Consider the following 24,070-nt stretch of genomic DNA (forward strand, 5'->3'; position numbering starts at 1 on the left):
CGAAATTCTCGCCTTTAAGAACGTCGAGGTGTTGAAATAGGCAGGTAATCCTGTAAGCCACTTTATGTTTAATCCTGCATGGGAGTTCGTGGGAGATGAGTGGGTCAGAGCCAGTGAGAAACTTGACTCTCTCCACTATGGCATCTAGCGTCACCGATGAGCGCAGATTGTGAATTACTATGTGACATCTCTTCTCATGTGTCGGGCGAGGTGAAACACGAATGTTGGGTTCCGGTCCGGCGGCCACACGGGAGGTTCTTCTCTTCTTTCTGCTTGTTTGTATCTACCAGCCGCCAGACCCCTCATGATCAGTTTCATCTGCATCTACGATGGGGGGTTGGGGGGGAGAGATAGGGTGGGGAGGATTACGAGGGCTAGTAATCATCACCGGAGATATATCTTCCACCGGAGGTACTGGGGAGGGAGAAGCGGTTGGGGGATCAACAGTCCCCTCGGAACGGGGCACTTCCGTGTTGCTGGGAGCCGAGGAAAACTGGATGCTGCATTCGTAGTAGTCTGGTGGCTATCAGTGCGATTGTCTATCGATCCCTGCACTCCTTTGATCGCATCCCAGATCCGTGTGAGATTATTTGTTTCCACAGTTTTAAGACTGTCTAGGGTAGGGATTCCTGTAGTCCTTTGATCACGTCCCAGATTCTTGATAATTTATCATTTGTCTCCTCAATTTTTTCTGAGTTTTTTCCAATTATATCTGAGAGAGATTTTGCTGTTTTGAAGGCATTTTCTGCCGTGTGGTACACCGCAGGTAAGCTTAGGTCAGCAGGGCCCTTTGGTGGCAGGTTGTAAGGGTCATCGGCGTAGATTTCCACCGAGCAGGTCCTTAGCCACTTAGTGATATACGATATTTTTTTGTGAGAGGACAAGTTCTTCGCGGATCGCTCCTTGAGAATGCTCTTTGGTATCAGATCTTTGCATTTCGTATATGCAACGTTGATTTCCTCATCGGAGAAGGCATCACTGACAGATTGTATAGCGGACTCGACGTCGGAACGGTTCGATTGGTATTGTAAATAAAAAAGACAATTGTTCGCGAGTACGGAACTTGTGTGTGGGGCACAGGCACCGGTAGGTGCCAGGGTCACTTGCGCAACGGTTGGAGGTTGGTCGGGTGACATTTTTGCGGTAAGGGAGGGGTCAAGCACTAACACATACACTGCATTCTTTTACCCATTTCACAGGACCAATAGGCCTCGAGTAGCTGTGATTTGAAAGATTTCTAAGGCACTGATTGGAGCAGAGAGAATAATAGAATATCTGCCGTTGCACAACACTCTCCGGCTTACACGCCGGGTATTACGTGGAGACACTATTAACACATTGCTTACTATAAGAGGTATAATCACCAAGGGCGAAAAACCCTTCTTTTCTGTGAAGAAACGCGAGAGAGACCTCCAACACGTCCGCACCCCACACATATATCTGACTGCATGTAAATTAAGTGCAATTTCAATGCCTGTTATATGACAATGCAAAAGTATAATCATGATGTAGGAAATTCGAACGTCACATGTTTCCATAGTGATGTCATCATCGGCGAAACGACAACTACCAGAAGTAGGCCCGTGATGGAAAGCATTGTATAATCTGATACAAGTTCCCTGATATTAATGCTAAGTGGGGAACATTATCACGTAACTATTATGTAACTATTCAGTTTGGTAATTAAGCATTGCAATCAACTAACTAATTAGTTTTATGTAATACAAAGGTTTGGAAGTAGAGCCCTAGTGAAAAAGCTGGCCATGGCTCTATGCAGTTAGTTGTTAGGCTACTATTCAAATGGAAGTAGCCCAGCATATCTACTAAGTACCCAAAGATAATTACTTAAGATAACAGGTCATCTACTACTTTAAAGTATTACATCAGTATACTTGTCATTAAACAGTGTTCGCTGGCTAATCAAAATGGTAATGTAAACAACATAACCAATCTAATTGCCATTAGTATCTCGTCTTGGGGAGACATCTCCCAAATTTTAACAAAGTAAGCTACCAGCTAAAAAATGTTTAAAACTGAAACTTTCCAAAGGTACTTAACTTGCTTCTGATGACCAAGTTCTTCCAAGGAGCACATTATAAACAGACAAATTTTGTCGTGTCTTAACTGTGCAGAGACCTAGAGAATAATAAGCAGTCGGTCAAGTACAGTGTGTGTTGTTGCCACGATAGTGGATGACAAGCGATGTGTGGCTGCCACATCTGCAGGTTAAGATGAAGAACTTGGCAGTTGCCATAGACAAAAGAAAGCCTTTTTGTCTTGAGTCCTATACTCTATCAGTGTCATCATGCACTATACTGGCCAAGACCAACTAGCAGAGAAGTCTTCAAAAATTGGTTGGTCTATCTTATGGAGCCCATTAAGAACAAACAGAGGCTTTATATTTTTGTGGGTAGTTTACTGTATCCAGCTTACCTTACAACACATCCAGAATCAAAACAAGAAATATCCTAGAATTGGAATAAGAAATTGTCAGTGAACCTCATTAGTTTTAATATTGTTTATTGTAGAATTGTATCTCTTTTTACAATTTATCATTGATTGTAACCATCAATTTACAGGTTATACTCGAAAATGCACAAGTTGTGAAATGACACATTACCCTAGTTCAAGTCCTGTTGGTATAGTTGTAGTTACAGACCCAGATCACCAAAACATGGTGCTTGTACGACAACCACGACACCCTCCTGGAATGTATTCATGTGTTGCTGGATTTTCAGATGTTGGTAAGTATCCAGTATTTAGTAGTGCACTTTCATTTTATTTAGACATAGAACTGTATACATTTGCTGTGTGTGCATGTGAGATGACCATTTGTACATAATGCATAAGTAAGTGTAAATATGTAGGTGAAAATCTAATTGGTATTTTTAGAAATGAAAGAGGATATACTTAATTTCAGGGGAAAGTTTAGAAGAGACTGTACGCAGAGAAGTAGCTGAAGAAGTTGGAATTGAAGTAACAGCGGTGAGATACGCTGCCTCACAGCATTGGCCTTTCCCAGGATCTCTCATGGCAGGCTGTTATGCCATTGCGGAAAAGCAAGAGGTTAGTAACTCAGCATGGGTCGCCAATCAAAAAAAGCTAGTATGAAGAAATAATTTTGAAATAATGCAATGCATTAGTTATGAAAATCATAATAGTACTGTACTATTTTAGGTTTAAGGTACAATGTACATAATTTTTTCATTTTGAGGAAAAAGATGGAAGTAAATATATTAATGAATGTTTCCTTGCGTGATGATAAGCCTGCCACTTAGCCCAATACATAGTAAATGACATAAAAGCAAAGAAGGCAGACTTGAAGGTACATCGCTTTAAAGGCTACATATTTTGAATTATGTCTAATACAGAGCCAAAATGTTCTTTCATTTAACTGACATAGGAAATGAAAACTATGTATTCCACCAGTGGAGTTTAGGAGGCTTGTACATACTGTCAAAAGCCCACATTGTTCAGAAGCAGAAAAAACCTTTGGTCTTAACAATGGGATTACTCTCCAAGCGCCAGCTGGTAACCGGTTAAAACAATCAAAGATTGTAAAGCAAGGAATCTGTGAGATCTGGCAATGCCTGCACGTACGAGGTGATAACTGGTCAGAGACCGCGCATCGGATCTCGTGACGCTTCAGTCTTTTCCTTAACCACCTTGGGGAGTAGACGCTTTCGCTATTGCTCTCCTTCCAAGCCGGTTGTTTTGTGCCCTTGTTCTTTCCTTTCAGTGTGTGTGTGTGTGTGATTGTTTCTGTTATTATGGATTCCTCCTAGTCCTCACGGCCTCATCAACACATGTGCCTGAGAATTCTAGGTTTTCCGTGCTCAAGGTTTCTGGTGTCTGCATCTACAGATCCTCATACAACATGCAGTAGGTGCAGAGCCAATTATTGCACTGTTATGAATCCCTGCCCAGAATGTCGTGCTTGGCGTAAGTCGCAGTGGAGGCTGTTTTATAGGAAGAGGGAACATTGTAGCATTTTGACGCTTTCGTCGTGGGAGGGATTTTCTTCGCCTCATATGGATAATTCATCTTCTCCCTCTCCCGTGATTGCTCTCCCTGTGGTTAGTTCTAGTGCTCCTGTGTCACCTTCCTTTTCTTCCATTGGTTCGTCAGTGGAGGTATCGGGAGCGCCACAGGGCAATGTGATGTTCAATGCAGCCCCCTTTCCCTTGGGTTCCAATTCTCTTTCCAAGAGGGAGGAAGCTACACTATCTAATTCCTTTGTTTCAGGTTCGGAGTCATCCAAGATGGCGGCCGTCTGGGCGTTGCTTGGGCTACAAGGTCGAAAGTTGCAGAGATGGAGGTGGTCCAAACTGTGTCTAAGGATTCTTCACTTAACAAGACTGGGGTTGATGGTCAGGAGCAGGAGGCTTCCCTGGCCCACGGACGTGCTCCTCGTTCTCCTGGAAACTCTCTTCTACGACGTTCCTTGTCTCGGGACCGTGCTTGATTGCTGTCTCACAGACATGTACTCAACTTGTCACGCGGCCACGTACATGATTCCTCCCGTGAATGCGTACGTGTACGTGATTGTTTTGGTGATGGTGTACGTGGTATTTCACACGAACCTGTACGCAGTTTGAGCCAGGACCATACACAATTGTCGTTGCATGGTGACGTTCGGGATACTCCGGTTGCGTGATCTCTGACCAATAATGTCCAGGATGCTAGACTTCCTAGGGAAGCTCCATCAGTGTTGTTGGAAACAGAGGACAATGTTGCCAAGCCTTCTTCTTCACGTCGTCGGTTGCCATTACTGGAGCAGGAGGAGGGAGATACACACGAATTTTTGTCTTCCTTCACAGAGGTTGTTGATCTCATTCGTGAATTCAACAATCTTGAGTGTAGGACGCAGGCTCAGTCTTCTATCACCCCTACAGGTATAGAGGCCTTGCTGGGTGCCAGTCAGGATTCTAGGACTTCTTTTGAACTTCCCCAGTTAGATCACGCTAAGTCCGTTCTGCAACGTGTGAATGCTTTGGTGTCTGCGTTCTAAGGGTTTTTCCAAGTTTCTTCCTCCTCTTCTCGTGAGTTTATTTGATGTCTCGTCACCTTAAACTCAGACATGATCCGTCTCAAGTCTGGTCTAACCCTAGAGCATGTTAGGTCAGAAGGTCCTTCTTTGTCGTCACAAGAGGCCTTAGCTAAGGAGACTACAGTGGCTTCCATCTTTCAGACAGTCTCATGGCTTGATTTGTGGTCCACCACGATGGCTAAAATTGCTTCGGACAGTTCTGAAGCTGGTTTAGTGAGTTTTCCCTCACTCACTAGACTGTTACAGTCCGATGCTAAGGTGATTTCTTACCTGGCTCACCTTAGTGTGAACTTGTGGGCAAACTACATTCTGCCAAGGAGAGATGCAGCATTGTCCAAGGTGGTGAATTCAGTGGACTCTTGAGTCTTTGTCGGCTCTCAGGAATTGGGATCTCTTGGGTTCGCAGTTTCTGTTCCCAAGCACTGATTTAGAGGATCCAATTGACCGTTGATGAGCTGATACTAAAGACAGGCTGGTTCATCAGGCAGTATCCAAGTCGAAGGCGTGTTCTTGATGCCCTCCTCCGAGTCGGAGGAGAAGATCTTCACCTTTTAAATTTTCGAAGAGTTCTGCTTCTGCGAGGGTCTCTCAGTCTCCCTCACAGGCTGAGTCAATCCCGCCCCTACAAGCCTGGGAGGGGCTCTAAAAGAAGGGGTAGAGGGGGTCGTCAATAGAGTAGGCGCCTTTCCTTCTCCATTGCCACGAGTAGGAGGATGCCTAGCAGGCCAGTGGGCCAAGTGGCAAAGTTATGGAACAGAGAAATGGATAGTAGATGTTTTTCTGGTGGGATATCTACTGCCATTCAACTTCTCTCCCCCCTTCTCAGTCGGACATAAGCTCACAACTCCATAAGTTCTTAGCTCTTTGGGAGGAAGTATTGAAAATGCTGAGCAAGGGTGTGATAGAATAAGTGCAGCATCATTCTCCAGGGTTTTACAGTCGGATTTTCCTAGTTCCAAAAGCGACAGGCGACTGGAGACTGGTAAACAACCTTTCCACCTTGAATCATTTTGTCAGGAAGACAAGGTTCAAAATGGAGACGCGCAGACAGTGTTGGCACCAATAAGGGAAAACGACTTCTTGTTGTCAATAAGCTTAAAGGATGCTTACTTCCAGATCCCTATTCATCCTTCACCCAGGAAGTTTCTTTGCTTCACTCTGGGAAAGCAGATCTACCAGTTCAAAGGTCCTATGCTTCGGGTTGTCCACGTCCCCTCAGGTGTTCACAAGGGTCTTCGTTCATGTCTCGACATGGGCTCATTCTCAAGGGATTTGCCTGTTAAGGTACCTCAACGACTGGCTGGTCTTAGCAAGCCCCAAGGAGAAACTGCTGTGGGACAGAGATCTTTGTCTTCAGTTTTGTCAGGAGCTAGGCATAATAGTAAACCTAAAGAAGTTGAATCTGGTTCAGCCAGAAAGCTCTTTATTTAGGTATGGTTATAGATACAACAGCATCGAGAGGGTTTCCCTTGGACCAGAGGTAGGAGAAGTTGCTGTTAGTTCCTATCACAACCAGATCAGCTAGGGCACCAGTGGCAGGTCCTTCTGGTGATTTTATTTTCTCTGGAGAAGCTCGTCCCTCATGGTTGTTGTCTTCTTCGGTCTCTGCAATGGAAATTGAAAGACTTCTGGTCCCCGGCGGGGGATTCCCCTTCTCAGAGAGTCCCTCTGTCCGAAGAGGTGAAGCAAGACCTTTATTAGTTTGTTCTCCTTCTCCAGACTTCCTTCTGTTTTCAGATGCCTCCATCACTGGTTGGGGTGCTCATCTGGGAGACCTCGTTGCGTCAGGCACTTGGGGTGCAGAAGACAAGCTGCTACACATCAACGTTTTGGAGCTGAAAGCAGCTTTTCTTGGTCTGGAAGAGTTTCGGGAGAAGGGAGAGGGTCATTCGGTTGTTCTGATGTCGACAACACCATGGTGGTCGCCTATGTGAACAAACAGCTGGGTCTGGTGTCTCATCACCTCCATTCATTAACAATCAAGTTACACCAGTGGGCGATCGACAACTCAGTGGAGCTCTCGGCCAGATACATTTCAGGCAAGAGGAATGTAGTCGCCAACAGGCTGAGTCGTCTGAACCAAATCCTGGGCACGGAGTGGTCTCTGCATCAGATCTTGGCAGACAGACTTCTTCAGGTTTGGAGGAGGCCTATGCTAGACCTCTTCTCAACTCACTTCAACAGGAAACTGGAAGTTTATTGTTCGGTGGTCCCGGATCCTCTTGCTCTAGCAGAGGATGCCTTCCAACACCCTTGGAACAACCTCGAGGTGTACACCTTCCCTCTGTTTTGCCTGATCCGTCTAAGTTCTGAATAGGGTAATGAGTTCTCGAAGTCTCAGGATGACTTTGGTAGCTTCTCTGTGGCCACAAGCAGATTGGTTCCCAGACCTTCTGTTCCTTCTGCCAGAGGTTCCAAGAGAGATTCCCCCATGGCAGCAGCTTCTTTGCCAGCCTCGTGTCGAAAGGTTTCACCAGTCGGTAGAATCCCTGTCTCTTCATTGGATGGAGACTATCAAGTATCTCTTCCGAGCAAGAGGTTTTTCTCGGGGCAGTGGGATGTATGTCCAGTTACCTCAGGAAGTCCTCTCCAGCAATTTACCAGGTAAAATTGGCAGTCTTAACTATGATTGCAGTCTAACTACAATTGGTGTCGTCAATGGGGTATCTTTCCACTCAAAACCTCTGTTTAGCGTATAGCAGGTATTTTTTTTTTATATTCCTCAGGTATGAGAAAGGCCTTTCTGTTTGTGCTATTAGGGGCTACAGAGCAGCGTTAAATTTGGAGTTGCATCTGAAAGGCATGGACATCTCTTCATCCTGGGAGATCTCCTTGTTGTTCAAGGGTTTCGAGCAGACCTGTTCTCCAAGGAAACTCAAGCCTCCAGCATGGGATGTTTTGCTTGTCTTGAGAAGTCTCACTTGAGTGCCTTTGAGCCCTTGTGTCAATCATCAGACAGAGATTTGTTTGGGAGCTTCATAGCCTAAGTTGTGATGTAAAACATACCAAGGATTGGGGGTTCTGTGACCTTTGAGTTTATCCCGGAATTCGTGGCCAAGACCCAGAATTCATCAGTACATGACGACAGATTTGCCTCTTTTTCCACTCCATCCTTGAATGACTTTGTTGAAATGTCCCACAAGAGTTCTTGCTATGTTCTGTCAAGAGCCCACATTGCTATCTTAAAAGGACTCAGCATCTAAGACCTTGGTGCCGTAGGCTTTTTGTTAGCACTGTTTGGTCCAGAAAAGAAGTTTCCAAGAACACCATTTCTTTCTGGATACGTGAAGCAATCAAGCAGGCTTACTTGTCTTTTGATGATTCTGTCGCCGAGTCTGTGCAGGCTAGAGCACATGATGTCATAGGTATAAGTTCCTCTCTGGCATTTAAGAAAAATTTTGCTGTTCATAGAATTTTGAATGCTGGTACTTAGTTGCATCAATCCATGTTCACATCATTTTACATAAGAGATGTTGCCCACAGGTCTTTGGATACTTTTTCCATGGGCCCTGTGGTGGCCACCCAACAAGTTGTGTAATTCACCCAGTGCCCTTCACTGAGCAATTTTGTATCTTACCTTGGATGATTGTGTGGAAGAGAGAATGAGTGAGTTGGCTGGTCTCTTTCTCTTTGTTCCTCTCTTCTTCCTACAGGCAGGTTGTGGAATAGACATGTCATATGCTGGACTGGTCTGATACAGGTGAGTAAGGTAGTCATACTGATAGTTGTTTTGCTTTAGGTTTTTTGAAATAATCAAACCCTCTATTCAATAGCAAATACTACTCTCTCTCTAGCAAGGGGGAGTGAGGAGTAATAACAGACCCCTGTGACTATATGATTTGTTTTAAGAACAATCAGAATTTTCTTTGGTCCCCTGGATGCAATGAATCTGCACATATATCATTATATTGCAACTCAGACAGCTGAGTTTTTATATATCAGTTTATCTATCTTTTCAAGGCCATTGATCCACCTTCATTAAAACTCGTTCTTCTAGAGAGGTGGTCAGGTGGGTTACCTCCCAGCTGTTTTAGCATGTTTGTACCTTCCACCAAGTATAAGTCTATCTTATTGTTAAGACTGAAGGTTTGTTCCGCATATGAACAAATGAAAATTTTTTAAATCAATTTGTATTTTTCAAAGCTAACAAACTGAGGTCTTGCTTACTAGGCACCCCTCTCTATCTCTTACTATAACTCCTGGTTTGGGGGAAAGACTGAGGCGTCATGAGGTCTGGTGCGGTCTCTGACCAGCTATCACCTCGTACAAGCAGACGTTGCCAGATCTTACAGATTCCTTGCTTTACAATCTTTGATTATTTTAACCAGTTACCAGCTGGTGCTCGGAAAGTAATCCTAGTGTTAAGACCTCAGGTTTGTTAGCTATGAAAAATACAAATTGATTTAAAAAATTTTCAATTTTACTTTTAAAACTATGGGAAGCATCGTTAAGAAAACTAGCTTGGGTATTTGCAATTATGATAATTACAATTATGGTGAAGTGGTTAAATTACACTGAAATTAGGAATTTAAGAAATTTATCACACCTTAACATTAATTATAAGTTTTATATAATTGACATACCAAGCAATTACATAGCTACAAGCTTCTTACCACTGCAGTCTACACATTTAAAATTCGGTGTGGTGCTACCATCGTTTGTGTAGGTGAACAGGTCCCACCTACTTTTGGGACTGACATGTACAACACAGCAGAGCTTCAATTCATTTTCTGCCGGCTCCTGACTAACATTGGCAGTTTTAAGCAGTCATCTCCTTCATTTTTGGGTTGTTGTCCTGTACTTTTGGTGAAGTATTCACTTTTTTGTGGTGGCTTTTCAAGTTAGTTATATTGTTAGCTGTGGTTAACTTTATTTCTACTTTCTTCATGATGTCAGACTTCAGCTCTTCAAGCATTAGATATTGCATTGAGGGTTGTAAGACTGGACTTATCAAATTGACTTAAGATTCTCACACTAAGTGTGTCAAGTGTAGGGGGCAGGAATGTAGTAAAGACCAAACCTGTTCAGAATGTAAGGATTGGGAGGATAAGAAATGGAAGGCGTTAATGTCTCATTTAGGTAAACTTGACCGAGATAAGAAGAGGAAGGCAGCCATCACTACTGAAAATAGGGCTGTTTTAGAGGTTTTGTCTAGTAGTAGAAGATAGTGCTGTTTCTTTTCAACTTCTTGACATGTCTCCCATCCTTAGCTCCCCTAATCATTTGAAGAGTCACATCGCCAAGTCTCCATGGGATAGCCTGGAGTCGATTTTGTGTCTCAAGCACCCCTTTATTTTGCTCCTCCTAGGCACCCTGATGTTTATCATAAGCGCCCATCTCCTTCTGCTAAGTGTGCTCTCATCCTGACTGCCTGGTGCCACCCGCTGGGTGCTCGGTGCCAGCAATGGAGCGTTTGTCACCAGAGTTGCAGCCCCCATTCTTCTTCTATCAGCATAAGAGGATTCATCTTTTTGCCTTGATCAAATGTCACCTTGAGCAGCTTATAGGATTTTTAAAGAAGAAACGAGCAGTCTCCAAGAGTAAGGAAAACACTTTGTCCCCAGTTTCTTCTGACAATGAAAATGTTGACCAGGATACAGCTCCATCTGCATACACTTCCTTCCTTATTGAAGATTTTCCTTGCCAACTTTCCAGATTTTTTGAGCCAGCTGCTCCTGATTCTCCTGCTTCAACCTTCCTCATGAGGGAACGTACGCCTGACAGTGCAAGGTGGTCCTTTCTTCTTCCTTGAGGAAAGTTCTTTGGGAGGTAGACGAGTGGTTGACCGCAAAGAGGGAGCAATGCAAAGCTGCCTTTGCTTTCCCTCTGTCGAAGTTGCTCAAGAGGAAGTGTCGCTTCTAGGCCACTAGGGCAGCTCCCTCATTGGGAGTGTCTGTCTCCCAACTCAACCAGATAGGGTCGCAGAAAAATTAGAACATTTCTCGTAAATATCGAGTATTGAGAATTATTCTCAAGAGTTCCAAGACATTAGAAATGCCCAGATTTCTCTTGATTTAAGTAAAAACAATTTTGAACAATATAATGCAAGATGCCTTGCAGAATACCAAAACATCAGCCCTTGGTGAAGATAGAATACTTTATGAAATGCTGAAACATCTCCCAGAAAAATCAAGGAAATTTCTTCTAGATATAATAAATGAAATCTGGGAAACTGGTGTTATTCCTAAGAGCTGGACATTATCATTAATCATCCCTTTGAAGAAACCAAACAAGGTTCCTTCTTGACCCAGCAGCTGCAAACCAATAGCTCTCACCAGTTGTGTTTGTAAGCTGATGGAAAAGATTATTATCACTAGACTTGTATGGCACTTAGAAACAAAGAAATTGCTTTCTCCATTTCAGTTTAGCTTTAGGAAAACTAGATCTACTTTAGATCCCTTTCTCAGGCCCTCAAACCAAATACAACAAGGTTTTGCTAAACAGAGACAAACAATAGGAGTTTCTTTGATTTGGAAAAGGCATATGACACCACATGGTGCTTTTGCATCATAAAAAAGTTGTATAAGATGGGCATTAAAGGAAAAATGGTTAGATAAGTAAATTTGTTTTTATCAGAAAGATATATAAGGTAAGAGTTGGAAATCATGTATCGTGACCTTTCTTTCAAGAAGAGGGAGTTCCTCTGGGTAGTGTCCTTAGTGTCACCCTATTTGCTACTGCCATTAATGATGTATTAGAAAATATACCATTAATGATGTATTAGAAAATATACCATCACCAGTGAAAGGTTCTTTATTTGCAGATGATTTGGCTCTGTACTGCACAGGATATGATGCAGTTTCTAGTAGCAGGTTCATACAAATAACCATCAATAAAGTAAGCAAGTGTGCTAATGTGCAAGGATTTCAATTTTCTGAATCAAAACTGTCACTGTTCAGTTCTGCAAGCACCGACTAAGGAAATCATTCCAACTCTTAGCTTAAATGGAACTATTTTACCTTACTCCACTGATGTAAAATTTTTAGGAATGGTCTTTGATGAAAAGCTGACTTGGAATAATCATATTGACCAGTTAAAAGTGAAAGTGAAGAGATCACTAAATATTTTTATAGTTGCTAATTTTAATTGAGGTGCTGATAAGAAATCATAAAGGCTTTGCAATGCAGTATTTTTATCTAGTTAGACTGTGGCTGCCAAGTATACTCATCTGCTTCAAAGACTAAACTTAAGGAATTAGACATTGTGCATAATACAGGTGGCCCGTGGTTAACAACGCAATCGCTTAGTGGCAAATCGGTTTTACGGCTGTCGTCAAAAATATTAATTTAAAAAATAAGGCATTTCAAAGTATTTTTATAGCACAATTTTTGGTCAACAGCGCCGCGAGCGCCGTTATGTCTAACGAGTTCATACATTTGTAGAAATGCCGTTCAGACCATAAAGGTTATGCAAATGATATTAAAAAATTTTATGGAGAGTTATGACATATGTATTAGGGTAAAATATATGCCTCTGTTGCTGTTCTATGCCAAAAATATCGAGTTACATAAGTGCAAATTTAGCTATAGGATGTGTCGATTTATAAATGTTCATGCTTTTATGTTTAAAATGTGTATAAAAATGTATTACGTATAGGGTATTTTTATTTCTGCACAGAAATATGATACAAAGGCTTTTGAAACTGCCCTTCACGTTATCAAAGAGGATGTTTTTTCATGTTCTTTCTTGTGAGCCGCCCCCTGCCACTCTTCTGAAAATATCCAGTTAAAAAAAGTGCAAATTTAGCGATCGATGTGTCGATTTTATAAATGTTCATGCTTTGATGTTTAAAATGTGTATGAGAATGTATTACATATAGGGTATTTTTATTTCTGCGCAGAAAAGGGATTTTGACGTAGGAAAAATCTATTTCTGGGCTCAGCCGTGTCGCTCCGTGAAATGTGTCCTCTTTAGCACTATTTCTAGTAAAATATTGCTATGATACCAGAGAACTGCTAAATTGGACATGTCAGAAGTCTCTGACTCGCTCACCTAAATAAAAGGTGTCGGTATAGAACTGGGGCGAGTGTTAAACACTACCACAGCAACCCCTCCAATTAGCCTTTTCCTCATCAAAAGACCCTGAAAACGGGGAACCGACTTGAAACTGCCCCTCACGTTATCAAATACAATTTTTTTTCATGTTCGTTCTTGTAAGCCGCTGCCTGCCGCTCTTCTGAAAATAAAAAGTTTAAAAGAGTGCAAATTTAGCGATCAATGTGTCGATTTTATAAATATTCATGCTTTTAAGTTTAAAATGTGTATGAAAAAGGGATTTTGACAAAGGAAAAATCTATTTTTGAGGAAAGACCTGTGTCGCCCAGTGAAATGTCCCTATAGCACTCATTTCTAGGTATAAATAAATGCTAAATATACCAGAGAAAAAAGCCATATGGAATGCCAGAGCTTACTACCTCCAGCTCGCTCACCCTCATAGGGTGTCGGTATACACGGGTGAGTGGAAACCACCATCACAGATGCTTTCCCAATTAGAAGTCTCCTCTCTCAAAATCCCCCTCTAGAGAGGTGCCGTTACAACGTCTACCTTCTGCTCGCTACTACTACCTCTGCCAAGAACCCTCATTCCTAAAATACGCACCCAAGCTTGGGCCAGCTAAAGGGTGGGGAAAAGGAAAAAAAGAGAGGGATGGGTTCACTGGGCAACACAAGTCTTCCCCCAGAAATAGATTTTTCCTTTGTCAAAATCCCTTTTCTGGGCTCGACCTGTTTCGCCCAGTGAAATAGTAACAGAGAATTGGCCATACAAGCTTGGAAATAAAATGTAAACAAAAATTTATATGAAAGGAAAATAAAAATTCCTTAGAATTATTGTTTTAATAACCAAGGTAAGGATAACAAATTACAAATGGTAAAAAGCACCTAATATGACCAAAATCCATACTATCACTAGGAAAATGCAACAGGTAATGAACATAAAAACAAACATATTAATGAACCATGTACAGGTACAGGAGTGGGTTGATGAGCAATCCAGTCCAGAACAAAAGGCAGAAAGGCAGGGATTACAAGCGAGGCAGGTAGGTGAGAGTGAGTACTAAAAGATAATTAATAGCAAATAATAAAATACAGATTTAGAATTACATAACTAGGCCGTATCAGGGGAGACAATGTTCCCTGTAGCCACTGCCGAATATTTAAGGGCCTCTAAGAGTTTTCAGATAGTGGCGTTTAAATACTGTCGGGGATTTCCAACCCGTATATTTTTTAAGATCCTCGAAATTCATATGATGAAAATAATTAACTGAGGTAGCCACTGCCTGGTTATCATGGACATGAGGGACTGAATCCGGATTGGCTTGTTTAATAAAATAAAGAATTTGTTGTCTGATGGCCTTCAAGGAAATGGTTCCACCATTCTCTCTAATAAAAAGAGGACCTGAAGACTTTTTAGAAGTTCTGCTCAGATAAGATTTTAATGTAATAATAGGACATAATGATGGGTCCTGTATATGAGCATGATTCGTTATCAGTATCTAAAGCCAACCTGAGTACATCATTTAAAAACCAGGAGACCGTGTGAGGGCGGTCTACCGGTCTCAGACGAGCACATGCTCTAGGGATAGACAAGAAGTACGAATCTGTTAAATCAATATTAAAGCCAAACTGAAATATCTTCCTCAAGGCAGATTTAGTCGTAGTAATGGTACTAGCAGCTAGGCCTTTTTCGAACAGAGTTCTAAAGAATGAAATTGTCAGATTCGTAGTCATCTTTTGGACATCTGATTATTTTAGAAAGATGGCTAGCTTCCTTACTGCCGAATCATACTGCCTGAGTGTTGATTCTCTTTTGTCTGACTCCACGAACAGGGTGTTTAGTGGGTCAATACTAGCATCCTTCTGTGCCGCAAACTTCATGAAGTCCATAAAGTTAGGGCATTCAGAATTCTTGAGGAAGCTGACACAGTCCGAGTTTGTACTATTTGAGTCAATTTTGGGTTGGGAATCCGTCTGGGACGGAGTTTCAACTCTAGTAGAAGAGGAAACCAATTGCTCTTCGGCCAGTTGGGTGCTACCAATGCTATCTGTCTTCTGAAAGATCTGAGTTTGTGTAGAACTTTCAGCAAGAGGTTTATTGGCAGAAATAGGTAAATCTTCTGCCAATTGTTCCAGTCTATGGACATCGCATCTGTGGCGTGAGCCAGAGGATCCAGATTGGGAGCCACATAACACAGAAGTTTGTGATTGGACTCTGTGGCGAACAGGTCTACCTGAAGGCCCGGGATTTGTTGGCAAATCCATTTGAATGATTTTGTGTCCAAGGACCACTCCGACTCCAGCGGAGTTGTCCTGGACAGTGAGTCTGCGATGACATTCCGTACTCCTGCCAGGTGAGTGGCTGACAGGTGCCAATGATGTTTCATTGCCAACAAAAGATTGCAATCATCACATGATTTATTTGGCTCGACTTGGAGTCTTCTCTGTTTATGCAATAAACTATCACTGCGCTGTCCGAGACTAGTCTGATATGAATGTTCCTAGCCGGAGCTAGTCGTTTCAGGGTCAGAAAAATGGCCATCGCCTTTAGTACGTTGATGTGGAACTGGCGGAATTTTGTCGACCATTTTCCTTGAACCTTCTTGTACTGAGAGTAGGCCCCCATCCGCTCAGAGAGGCGTCCGTGTGGACTATCAGAGATGGCAGGGGAAATTGTAGTGGCACTGATTTGGAAAGACTCCGGACTTCCGTCCATGGGCGGAGTCTTTTCCTTAGTATTGGCGGAATCAAGGAGATTTTGTCTCTGAACTTGTTGTTGGCTCTTTTCCGCCATACCCAATTGATATCCTTCAGTTTGACTTTCAACAGAACATCTGTTATTGAAGCAAACTGAAGTGAACCTAAGATTCTCTCTTGGGTGCAACGAGAAGCCCGTTTGTTCTTGAGGAATTGTCTCTTAGCTTTCGCTATCTCTCTGCACTTCTTTGGCGGAAGAAATAGTTTATGTGTGGTTAGGTCCCATTGAATTCCCAACCATTGAAAGCGAGATGCCGGAATGAAACGGGACTTTTCCTTGTTTATCTGGAAACCCAGGTAGTCTAGGAATTTTATTACTTTGGCTGTTGCCTTGCGACATTCCTCGTCATTGGTTGCCCAAATAAGCCAGTCGTCTAGGTAAGCTACTAACATCACCCCCTGAGCTCTTAGTCCCTGCACTACTGTCTCTCCTAGTTTGGTGAATATTCTGGGCGCTATGTTGAGCCTGAATGGCATGACTCTGAACGAGTAAGCTTGTTTTCCTAGTTTGAAGCCTAGGTATGGAGAGAAGTTTCTTGCTATCGGTACATGATAGTAAGCGTCTGTAAGATCGATAGAGGTGGTGACGACCCCACGGGGAAGTAAGGTCCGCACCTGCGAGACGGTTAGCATGCGGAACTTGTCGCATTGAATGTGTGAGTCGAGACAGGACAAGTCCAGAATCACTCTTCATTTGTCCGAGTCCTTCTTTGGTACACTGAACAAACGTCCTTGAAATTTCAGGTGACTGACTTTCTTTATTGCCTTCTTTTGAAGAAGGTCTTGGGCATAGTCTAGAAGGTCTGTCGTTGGAATCTGATGGAAACTGACTGGTGGGGGAGGCCCTTTTTTCCATCTCCACCCCAGACCTTTCGATACAATACTGATGGAGGCATTAGCAAAGACATGCTTCCTGCAGGCTCGTCTAGCCACTATGAAATCATACAGGTCCGATTGATAAGCCTGCAGCAGCGACTTCGTCAGGACCCGGAATAGAGGCTCCTCTGCAAAGACAGAAGCTGTCAACTCTGCAGTGGTGACTGAGTTAATTGACCTGCTCAGCCTACATCTTGCTTCGAATTCCGCCTTTATCATGGTATCCGGAATTTTAGGCAAACGTTCACTGAATTGTGTGGAGGCACACTCCGGGTCAAGTTTGCCCATTGTGAACGTTGCCGGAACGCCAACCCAACACTCCAGATCTCTGGGAAAGAGCAAAGAGGTAGCCTCCGTCTCTTTTAGCTGAGGCATGGGTTTATCCTCCATTCCGGCTTGCAGTGTCAATTCAGCGATCTTCGATGTGCAAGGTGTCGGGATGTTATCCGGCGCTACGAACATGGTATAGCAACCTTTGTGAGGCGTCAACTTGGTGTTGACGCACTCCCATTTCGTAAGGGTGCGGACCCATGCCGACTGAGCCTGATCTCTAGGGTAGATCACTGTCTCTTTCGGGACCTTGTCTACCCTGACCAACACTTCCTCGGCTAGCCTAGCGTAGCCTGGGAAGGGGAATTGAAGGCCCGGTGGGAAGAACTCATAGTCTTCCACGGGTCGGGTTCCGCAACCCTCAATTGTAAGCCTTCCCTCTGAAAATGGAGCATGTAGAACCAACCGCCAGGGGTTGCTATTCTCAAATGGTGGGATCTTGGATGCGTTCGGCACCGCAAAGGACTGCGGTGTGCTTCCGGACTGGATAAAACCGGCCACCAATTCCTCCTGGGTTTGCAATCTTTGGGCCAGAGACAGGATGGACTGTCCGGATGTCTCTAGACCTGAGGCGAGTTGAGTGGACATCGATTGAAGTCTCGAGTCCACTACTTCGCTCATCTTCTGCATGAGAAGAGTGGCGAAAGCCTCCTGGTCGAAGCCGGACTCCGTCGGTCTGGCTTTAGAAGTCTTAGCTCTCGACCCCTTGGGTGGGGGAGTAGCTTTGGCCGAGGAAGTCGAAGGCTTGGGGGCTAATGACGACCTGGCGGAGCCTGCTGGAGAAGGCTTAGCTGGTCTAACCACCTTCGGCAGAGACTTCGTCTTCAAGGTTTTCACCTTGGGGATTACTGAGCCCGACCTATTCCCAAAGGTCGTAGACTTCCCAGAGAAGCCCTGAAAAAAAGGAGGAGGAGGATTTGGGCTGAAGGAGAGAACGTTAGCCCCGCGATTACCTGCCTCACTTACCTCCCTACCTTCCTCCTGGTCCTTGATGGCCATGGGCTCTCGATGCAGGCTGATGGCCACCACCACCTCCGTCATATCATCGCACAAGCCCTCTTGGTTGTCCGTAGGGGCTTGGGTGTCTTGGCGGATCCGCTCTATAATGGGAGCCGCTACTTCTGCCGCTACTGCTGCCGAAACCTTAGCGTTCGGGTAGAGGAGGAAACACATCTCCTCCGACATCATGTAGGGTTAGCCGGATCCGATGTTCCTCCCAAACCCCCTTACCCAGGCCTTAAGGGTCGTCAGCGAGGAGGCCTTGAGCGTCAGATCAACCTGTAAGAGATAATTAAATCGGGTTCCCCGGTGTCGGGGACTTTTCCTCATTATCTAGTTTGACTTATGCGCAATCGATATGTGTAACATAGAATTCAGAGTAACAATGAGGCGAGGATGCTACCTACCGACTCATCTGTCACGTTCCTAACGAGGCTGTAACACACCACGCAGGCTTCTAGGTGCCAGACCAAGAGTCTTTCCAGTTGAATGGCGCAGCTGGCATGAGACCGGCAGACCTCATGCCCATACGTCTTATGAAGGACAGCTGGGCACCCCACCTCCTGGCAGTGAACCATCTGTAAGTTGGAAAGATACATGAGTATCGTCAAATAATGCTGCCGAAGTTATTTCCGGCGGTATGTGTACACTTAAACTAGTTACTTAACTAGCTAAAGGTAACATACACTATAATCTTCAACTTACTTTGTATTAATAAAGCTCTGGATGTCTCCACCTGCTCCGGAATCCATACTCTGGGTATCGCCAAAGCTATAACCGGCGGAGTTGGCCTGATACGAGCAGAACAGGGAAACAAGGCAAAGCCTAAGCCTGAGTCTGATCGCACCGGAGTAGAGTAGCAATTCCCAACCAATTGAAAGTGCATTCTCTAAGCCTAGTTCTGCCCCCACCGGAGTGGGCAGCAGCGATAACATAGAATACGAAAAACAGAGCGGTGGGAACAACAATACGTAGAACTTCGGTGTATACATCCTGGCCCATGTGATGGTAGACCAAACTTCGCCGGAATAAACACAGGCCCGGAGACATACCAACAGAAGCTACATAATAAATTTTCTTAACATTAAGCTCTGAATGTCTCCGCCTACTCCGGAATCCATAATCTCATTATCACAATAGCTATAACCGGCGGGGTTGGCCTGATACGAGCAGAACAGGGAAAATAGGTAAAACCTAAGCCTGAATCTGATCGCACCGGAGAAGAGTAGCAGTTCCAAGTCAATTAGAAACGCATCTCTAAGCCTAGTTCCACCCCCACTGGAGTAGGGAAGCAGCGATAACACTAGAGAAGTAAGGAAAACAGAGTGGCGGAACAGCAGTACGTAAACTATGGCGTATAGCCTCTTGGCAGGTGTAACGGTAGACTACACCTCGCCGGAATAAACACAGGCTCGGAGACATACCAACAGATTACATAATCTACTAATCCCCCAATCTCCTCCGACTAATTCCCAGGACCATGCTCTACGCTCTAACTGTTGTTCATCGGTAGGATTACTTGGGCAGCGAGCTAACAAAGCAGCGCTGGAACGAGTCCGGGGCGGGGGTTGTCTGGAGGAGAGTTGACGAGTCGTGATCGCCTGGCCACAGCAACCGATCAGTGAATACCACTTCTCGAGAAGCCGTTAACTAGCCTACTACTAAAGGGGGCAGAAGACGGTAGGCCAACTGACACCCTAAAGGGGGCAGTGGCCGAGGCTACACTCAGCAAAATTAATTCATAAAATAATTGATGAGGAATTATTGGAAGTACTGACAAAAAGGGAGGGAGAAAACCGCACCCAACTAAGATCCCCGCCTAACCCTCCGAAATCGGTACAGATCTGGTCAGGTAGGCTAAGATGGCTTCTATAAGGGCGTCACGAAGAGGACACCTAGAACCTAACTCAACCCTCCAAAATTGAATCTGCCGATCTGGTCAGGTAAGATAGGCCTAGCCCCTACATACGTAACAAGAGAGGAACTCTCTAGTCCTGGGCCGCCCTCCAAGCAAACATATCTGCCTGGTCGGGTTGGCAGTACTAGGAGCCACTAAGGGTGGTAGGATATACTCGACCCGCCTAGTCCGCCCTCCAAAAGCTAGCCTAGGTCTGGTCGGATAGGCTAGGGTAGGTCATCGTGAAGAACTCCCAACCTCATCAAATATAGCAATACAAGATTATAATAAAAAAACTAAACTAGAAACATACATGCATGAGCACCGCAAATGAATGAGGAATCTTCACCACTTAAAACTAAACTGGCGTACCGCTAGGCTAGCCTAGGACGCCTAAACCACAATACTTGCACATAATGTAGTATGAAGCATATCACCGTACGCACGTAAGGGAACCAACTTGCTCCTGAGTGACTGATGATAACGAAAAAGGCCCTATAATAGGCTAATAACGTAAGGATCAAACCGTAAAAAACAAGGCTCTCAGTATTCGTCAGGAGCGAGACGGTAAAATATACGAAAACAGTATATACAGTGAAGTGCTAAACGGTGAACAAAATTACACAGCGAAATAAAATTCTGATATAACCGCGCACGGGGCCAACCATGCATCCAAAATGGCTGACTCGGAAGAGCGTCATGTACGGCTCCCATGAACAACAGTCTTAAAATAAGGGCAAAATATTGGATGAATCGTTGCCCCATCGTGCTCAAAAGACAATAAATGGAATACTCAACTTAGATGAAGAAGTTTCTTGGTGTAGGGAAGACATGATGCTCCGCAAAAACACTTCCTGGAAACAGCGAAAAACGGTGCGTGTGAACACAGAGTGGCAGAGGTAGTAGTAGCGAGCGGAAGGTAGACGTTGTAACAGCACCTCTCTAGAGGGGGATTTTGAGAGAGGAGACATCTAATTGGCAAAGCATCTGTGATAGTGGTTTCCACTCGCCCTTGTGCTATACCGACACCCCATGAGGGTGAGCGAGCTGGAGGTAGTAAACTCTGGCATTCCATATGGCTTTTTTCTCTAGTATAGTTAGCATTTATTTATACTTAGAAATGAGTGCTATAGAGACATTTCACTGGGCGACACAGGTTGAGCCCAGAAATATATTACGTATAGGGTATTTTTATTTTTGTACATAAATATGATACAAATTAAGGCAGCTTTTGTAACTACCTTCCTCGTTGTCAGAGGATGTTTTTTCATGTTCATTGTTGTCCGCCACTGTTCCGAAAAATGCATGGTGTTATTTTATTGATTATGCATCTTTTCCATAAATCCTTTAAAAAGTTATACATACATTACTTTACTGTACCCAGTAATATTGTCTGTATTCTCATATCATTGTATTATAAGTTACTACAGCAAATCTAAGCTAGTATTCCGCGGAGCGGCCAATGTTTTGGTTTGAAATCAGCTGATGGCGAATACGAGTTTGTTTTGCCATATTTAACGCAATTCTGAGCGAATTTTCTTGCTTCTAATTAGCATAAACGAATATCTAGATACTTGACTTATATGAGACAAGGTTATTTTTCCTTATATGACGTGTTTTTAGGTCGAAATATGAATTGAATAGGTCTCGTCATTGTGAACTAATTGGCAGCATGTTTATTGTGTAAAAAATTATGTGATTCCATTCGCAATTTTCCTTTATATCATCATAATACGAACTTTACATTATTTATCTTATATCGGCGTGAAACCAACAGTAAAATGGGTTCTTTCTAGCACAGTAGTTTTGATTAAAATTATTTTATCTCCATTTTATCTACGGTTGTGTTTGATGGCATACGTTTACTAGAGTTTTATCCTTGTTGCCAATGCATGATAATAGTCATTAGCAGCTTGGAACAGTTTTCTCAGATTCAGTTATAACTAGGTTTAAATTTAACAGTATATTTCCCGATTGATCTTTGATCTATATTGATCTTTGATCTATAGTGTTTAAAGTTATTACATTAAGATATCTCAGTTCTATTCTACATAACGTCATTTATAACAACTACGGTAATAGTGTACTGAAGTACGATGATTTAAATACAAGCCAAACGGATGTTATCCAGTTCGGTTGTACTTAGAAAAAAAAAAAGTTGACTCGTTTCTCGTTCGGTTGTTCATGGCTGTACACGTTCAGGCAACGAGTATAACGTTAAAACCTTACTTTCATCATTCTCTTTTGCTGTATTTTTTTCTAAGTACAACCGAACTGGATAACATCCGTTTGGCTTGTATTTCAATCATCGTACTACAGTACACTGTTACGTTACCGTAGTTGTTATAAATGACGTTATGTAGAATAGAACTGAGATATCTTAGTGTAATAACTTTAAACGCTATAGATCAAAGATCAATCGGGAAGTATACTGTTAAATTTAAACCTAGTTATAACTGAATCTGAGAAAACTGTTCAAGCTGCTAATGACTATTATTGTACATCGGCAACAAGGATAAAACTCCAGTAAATGTATACCATTAAACACAACCGTAGATAAAATTGAGATAAAATAATTTTAATCAAAACTACTGTGCTTGAAAGAACACATTTTACTGTTGGTTTCACGCCGATATAAGATAAATAACGTAGAGTTCGTATTACGATGATATAAAGGAGAAGTGCGAACGGACTCACACAATTTTTTTACGCAATAAACATGCCACCAACATAATCTGTTAACGAAAAAAAAAAGTAGTTCACATTCACAACGAGACATATTCCGTTCATAATTCCACCTAAAAACGCGTTGTGTAAGGAAAAATAACCTTGTCTCATATAAGTCAAGTATCTAGATATTCGTTTATTCTAACTAGAAGCAAGAAAATTCGCTCAGAATTGCATTAAATATGGCGAAACAAACTCGTATTCGCCATCAATTGATTTCAAACCACAACATTGGCCGCTCCACGGAATACTGGCTTAGAATAGATTTGCCGTAGTATTTCATAATACAATAATATGAGAATACACACAATATTATTGGTTACAGTGAAGTAATGTATAACTTTTTATGTGATTTGTGGAAAAAATGCTTAATTAAGGGATTTTGACGTAAGGAAAAATCTATTTCTGGGCGATTGGCTCGTGTCGCCAGCGAAATATCCTTTAATCTATTATTTCTAGGGTAAATGTACTAACACATACCAGAGAATAAATAAAATAAAGAAAAAGGTCAGTATAACTGACTCGCTCACCCTCCAAGAGGGTGTCGGTATGAACACTAGGCGAGTGAGACCACTACCACGAGCCAAATACCAATAGAAATCTCCCACAACAAAAACCCTCCATGGGGAGAGCCGACCCACAGAGTGAGCAGCTCGTACTACTACTACTCCATCCCATGCTGCCGACTGCTGCGCCTCTAGTGGCCATCCTGAAGTTAGCAGACAATCTTGGGCGAAGGGATGGGTAGGGTGGGATTTCGCTGGCGACACGAGCCAATCGCCCAGAAATAGATTTTTCCTTACGTCAAAATCCCTTTTCTGGGCTCAGCTCGTGTCGCTGCGCGAAATCGTACCAGAGAAATAGCACAAGATTGTAACAAAAGAAATAAAATAAAACAGAATAGGTCTCAAATAAAAAATAAAGTAAATATAAAAAAGAGTATAATTGCTAAAAAGATACAAATACACAGTGATACAAAATAGAAATATGCTTAAATTACCCTTAATTCTAAACATGTTTCTTATCATAAGGTAATTACATATGTACAGAGGTAAATTGGCTTACATGTAACAAAATAGTATCTGTGTAAAGGCATGTATCAAAATATATAACAGCAATTAAAAATGAACAAATTAAACAACGATGATAATATGTAAGGAATGCATATGACTTAATATACAAAACCCGTAACCATCATAATCGAGATGTATCCCCTAGCATAAAAATAAGGGGGTAACATCCATGAGATCAAAATCCATAATCATCTGTGAGTGTCCCTAGCAAAAAATAAGGGGCACCCACTACATCATCATCAAAGCAGCTAAGACACCAGGTGAATGTAAATGAACACGGTAGGAATAGACGAACTGTTGGGTGAAGCAGGTAGAAAGGAGGACTGAATCTTCTACTACAAATTAACTAGAATCAGGGGAAACTAT

The 24,070-nt window shown here is 42.9% G+C and overlaps 1 protein-coding gene across 2 annotated transcripts in view; it reads left to right on the forward strand.

Annotated features, from left to right (window-relative positions):
• The window catches only part of LOC135219093 (NAD(P)H pyrophosphatase NUDT13, mitochondrial-like), a 261,858-nt gene that overhangs the window by 198,808 nt on the left and 38,980 nt on the right, over positions 1 to 24,070 (forward strand). For both annotated transcript variants that reach the window (XM_064255528.1, XM_064255529.1), the window contains 2 exons: positions 2,580 to 2,744; positions 2,921 to 3,066. In XM_064255528.1, coding sequence (XP_064111598.1) covers positions 2,580 to 2,744; positions 2,921 to 3,066 — 311 coding nt within the window. The remainder of the gene's footprint in view (positions 1 to 2,579; positions 2,745 to 2,920; positions 3,067 to 24,070) is intronic.

Source organism: Macrobrachium nipponense, chromosome 1 (assembly GCF_015104395.2).
Source record: "Macrobrachium nipponense isolate FS-2020 chromosome 1, ASM1510439v2, whole genome shotgun sequence".
Classification (NCBI taxonomy): Eukaryota; Metazoa; Arthropoda; class Malacostraca; order Decapoda; family Palaemonidae; genus Macrobrachium; species Macrobrachium nipponense.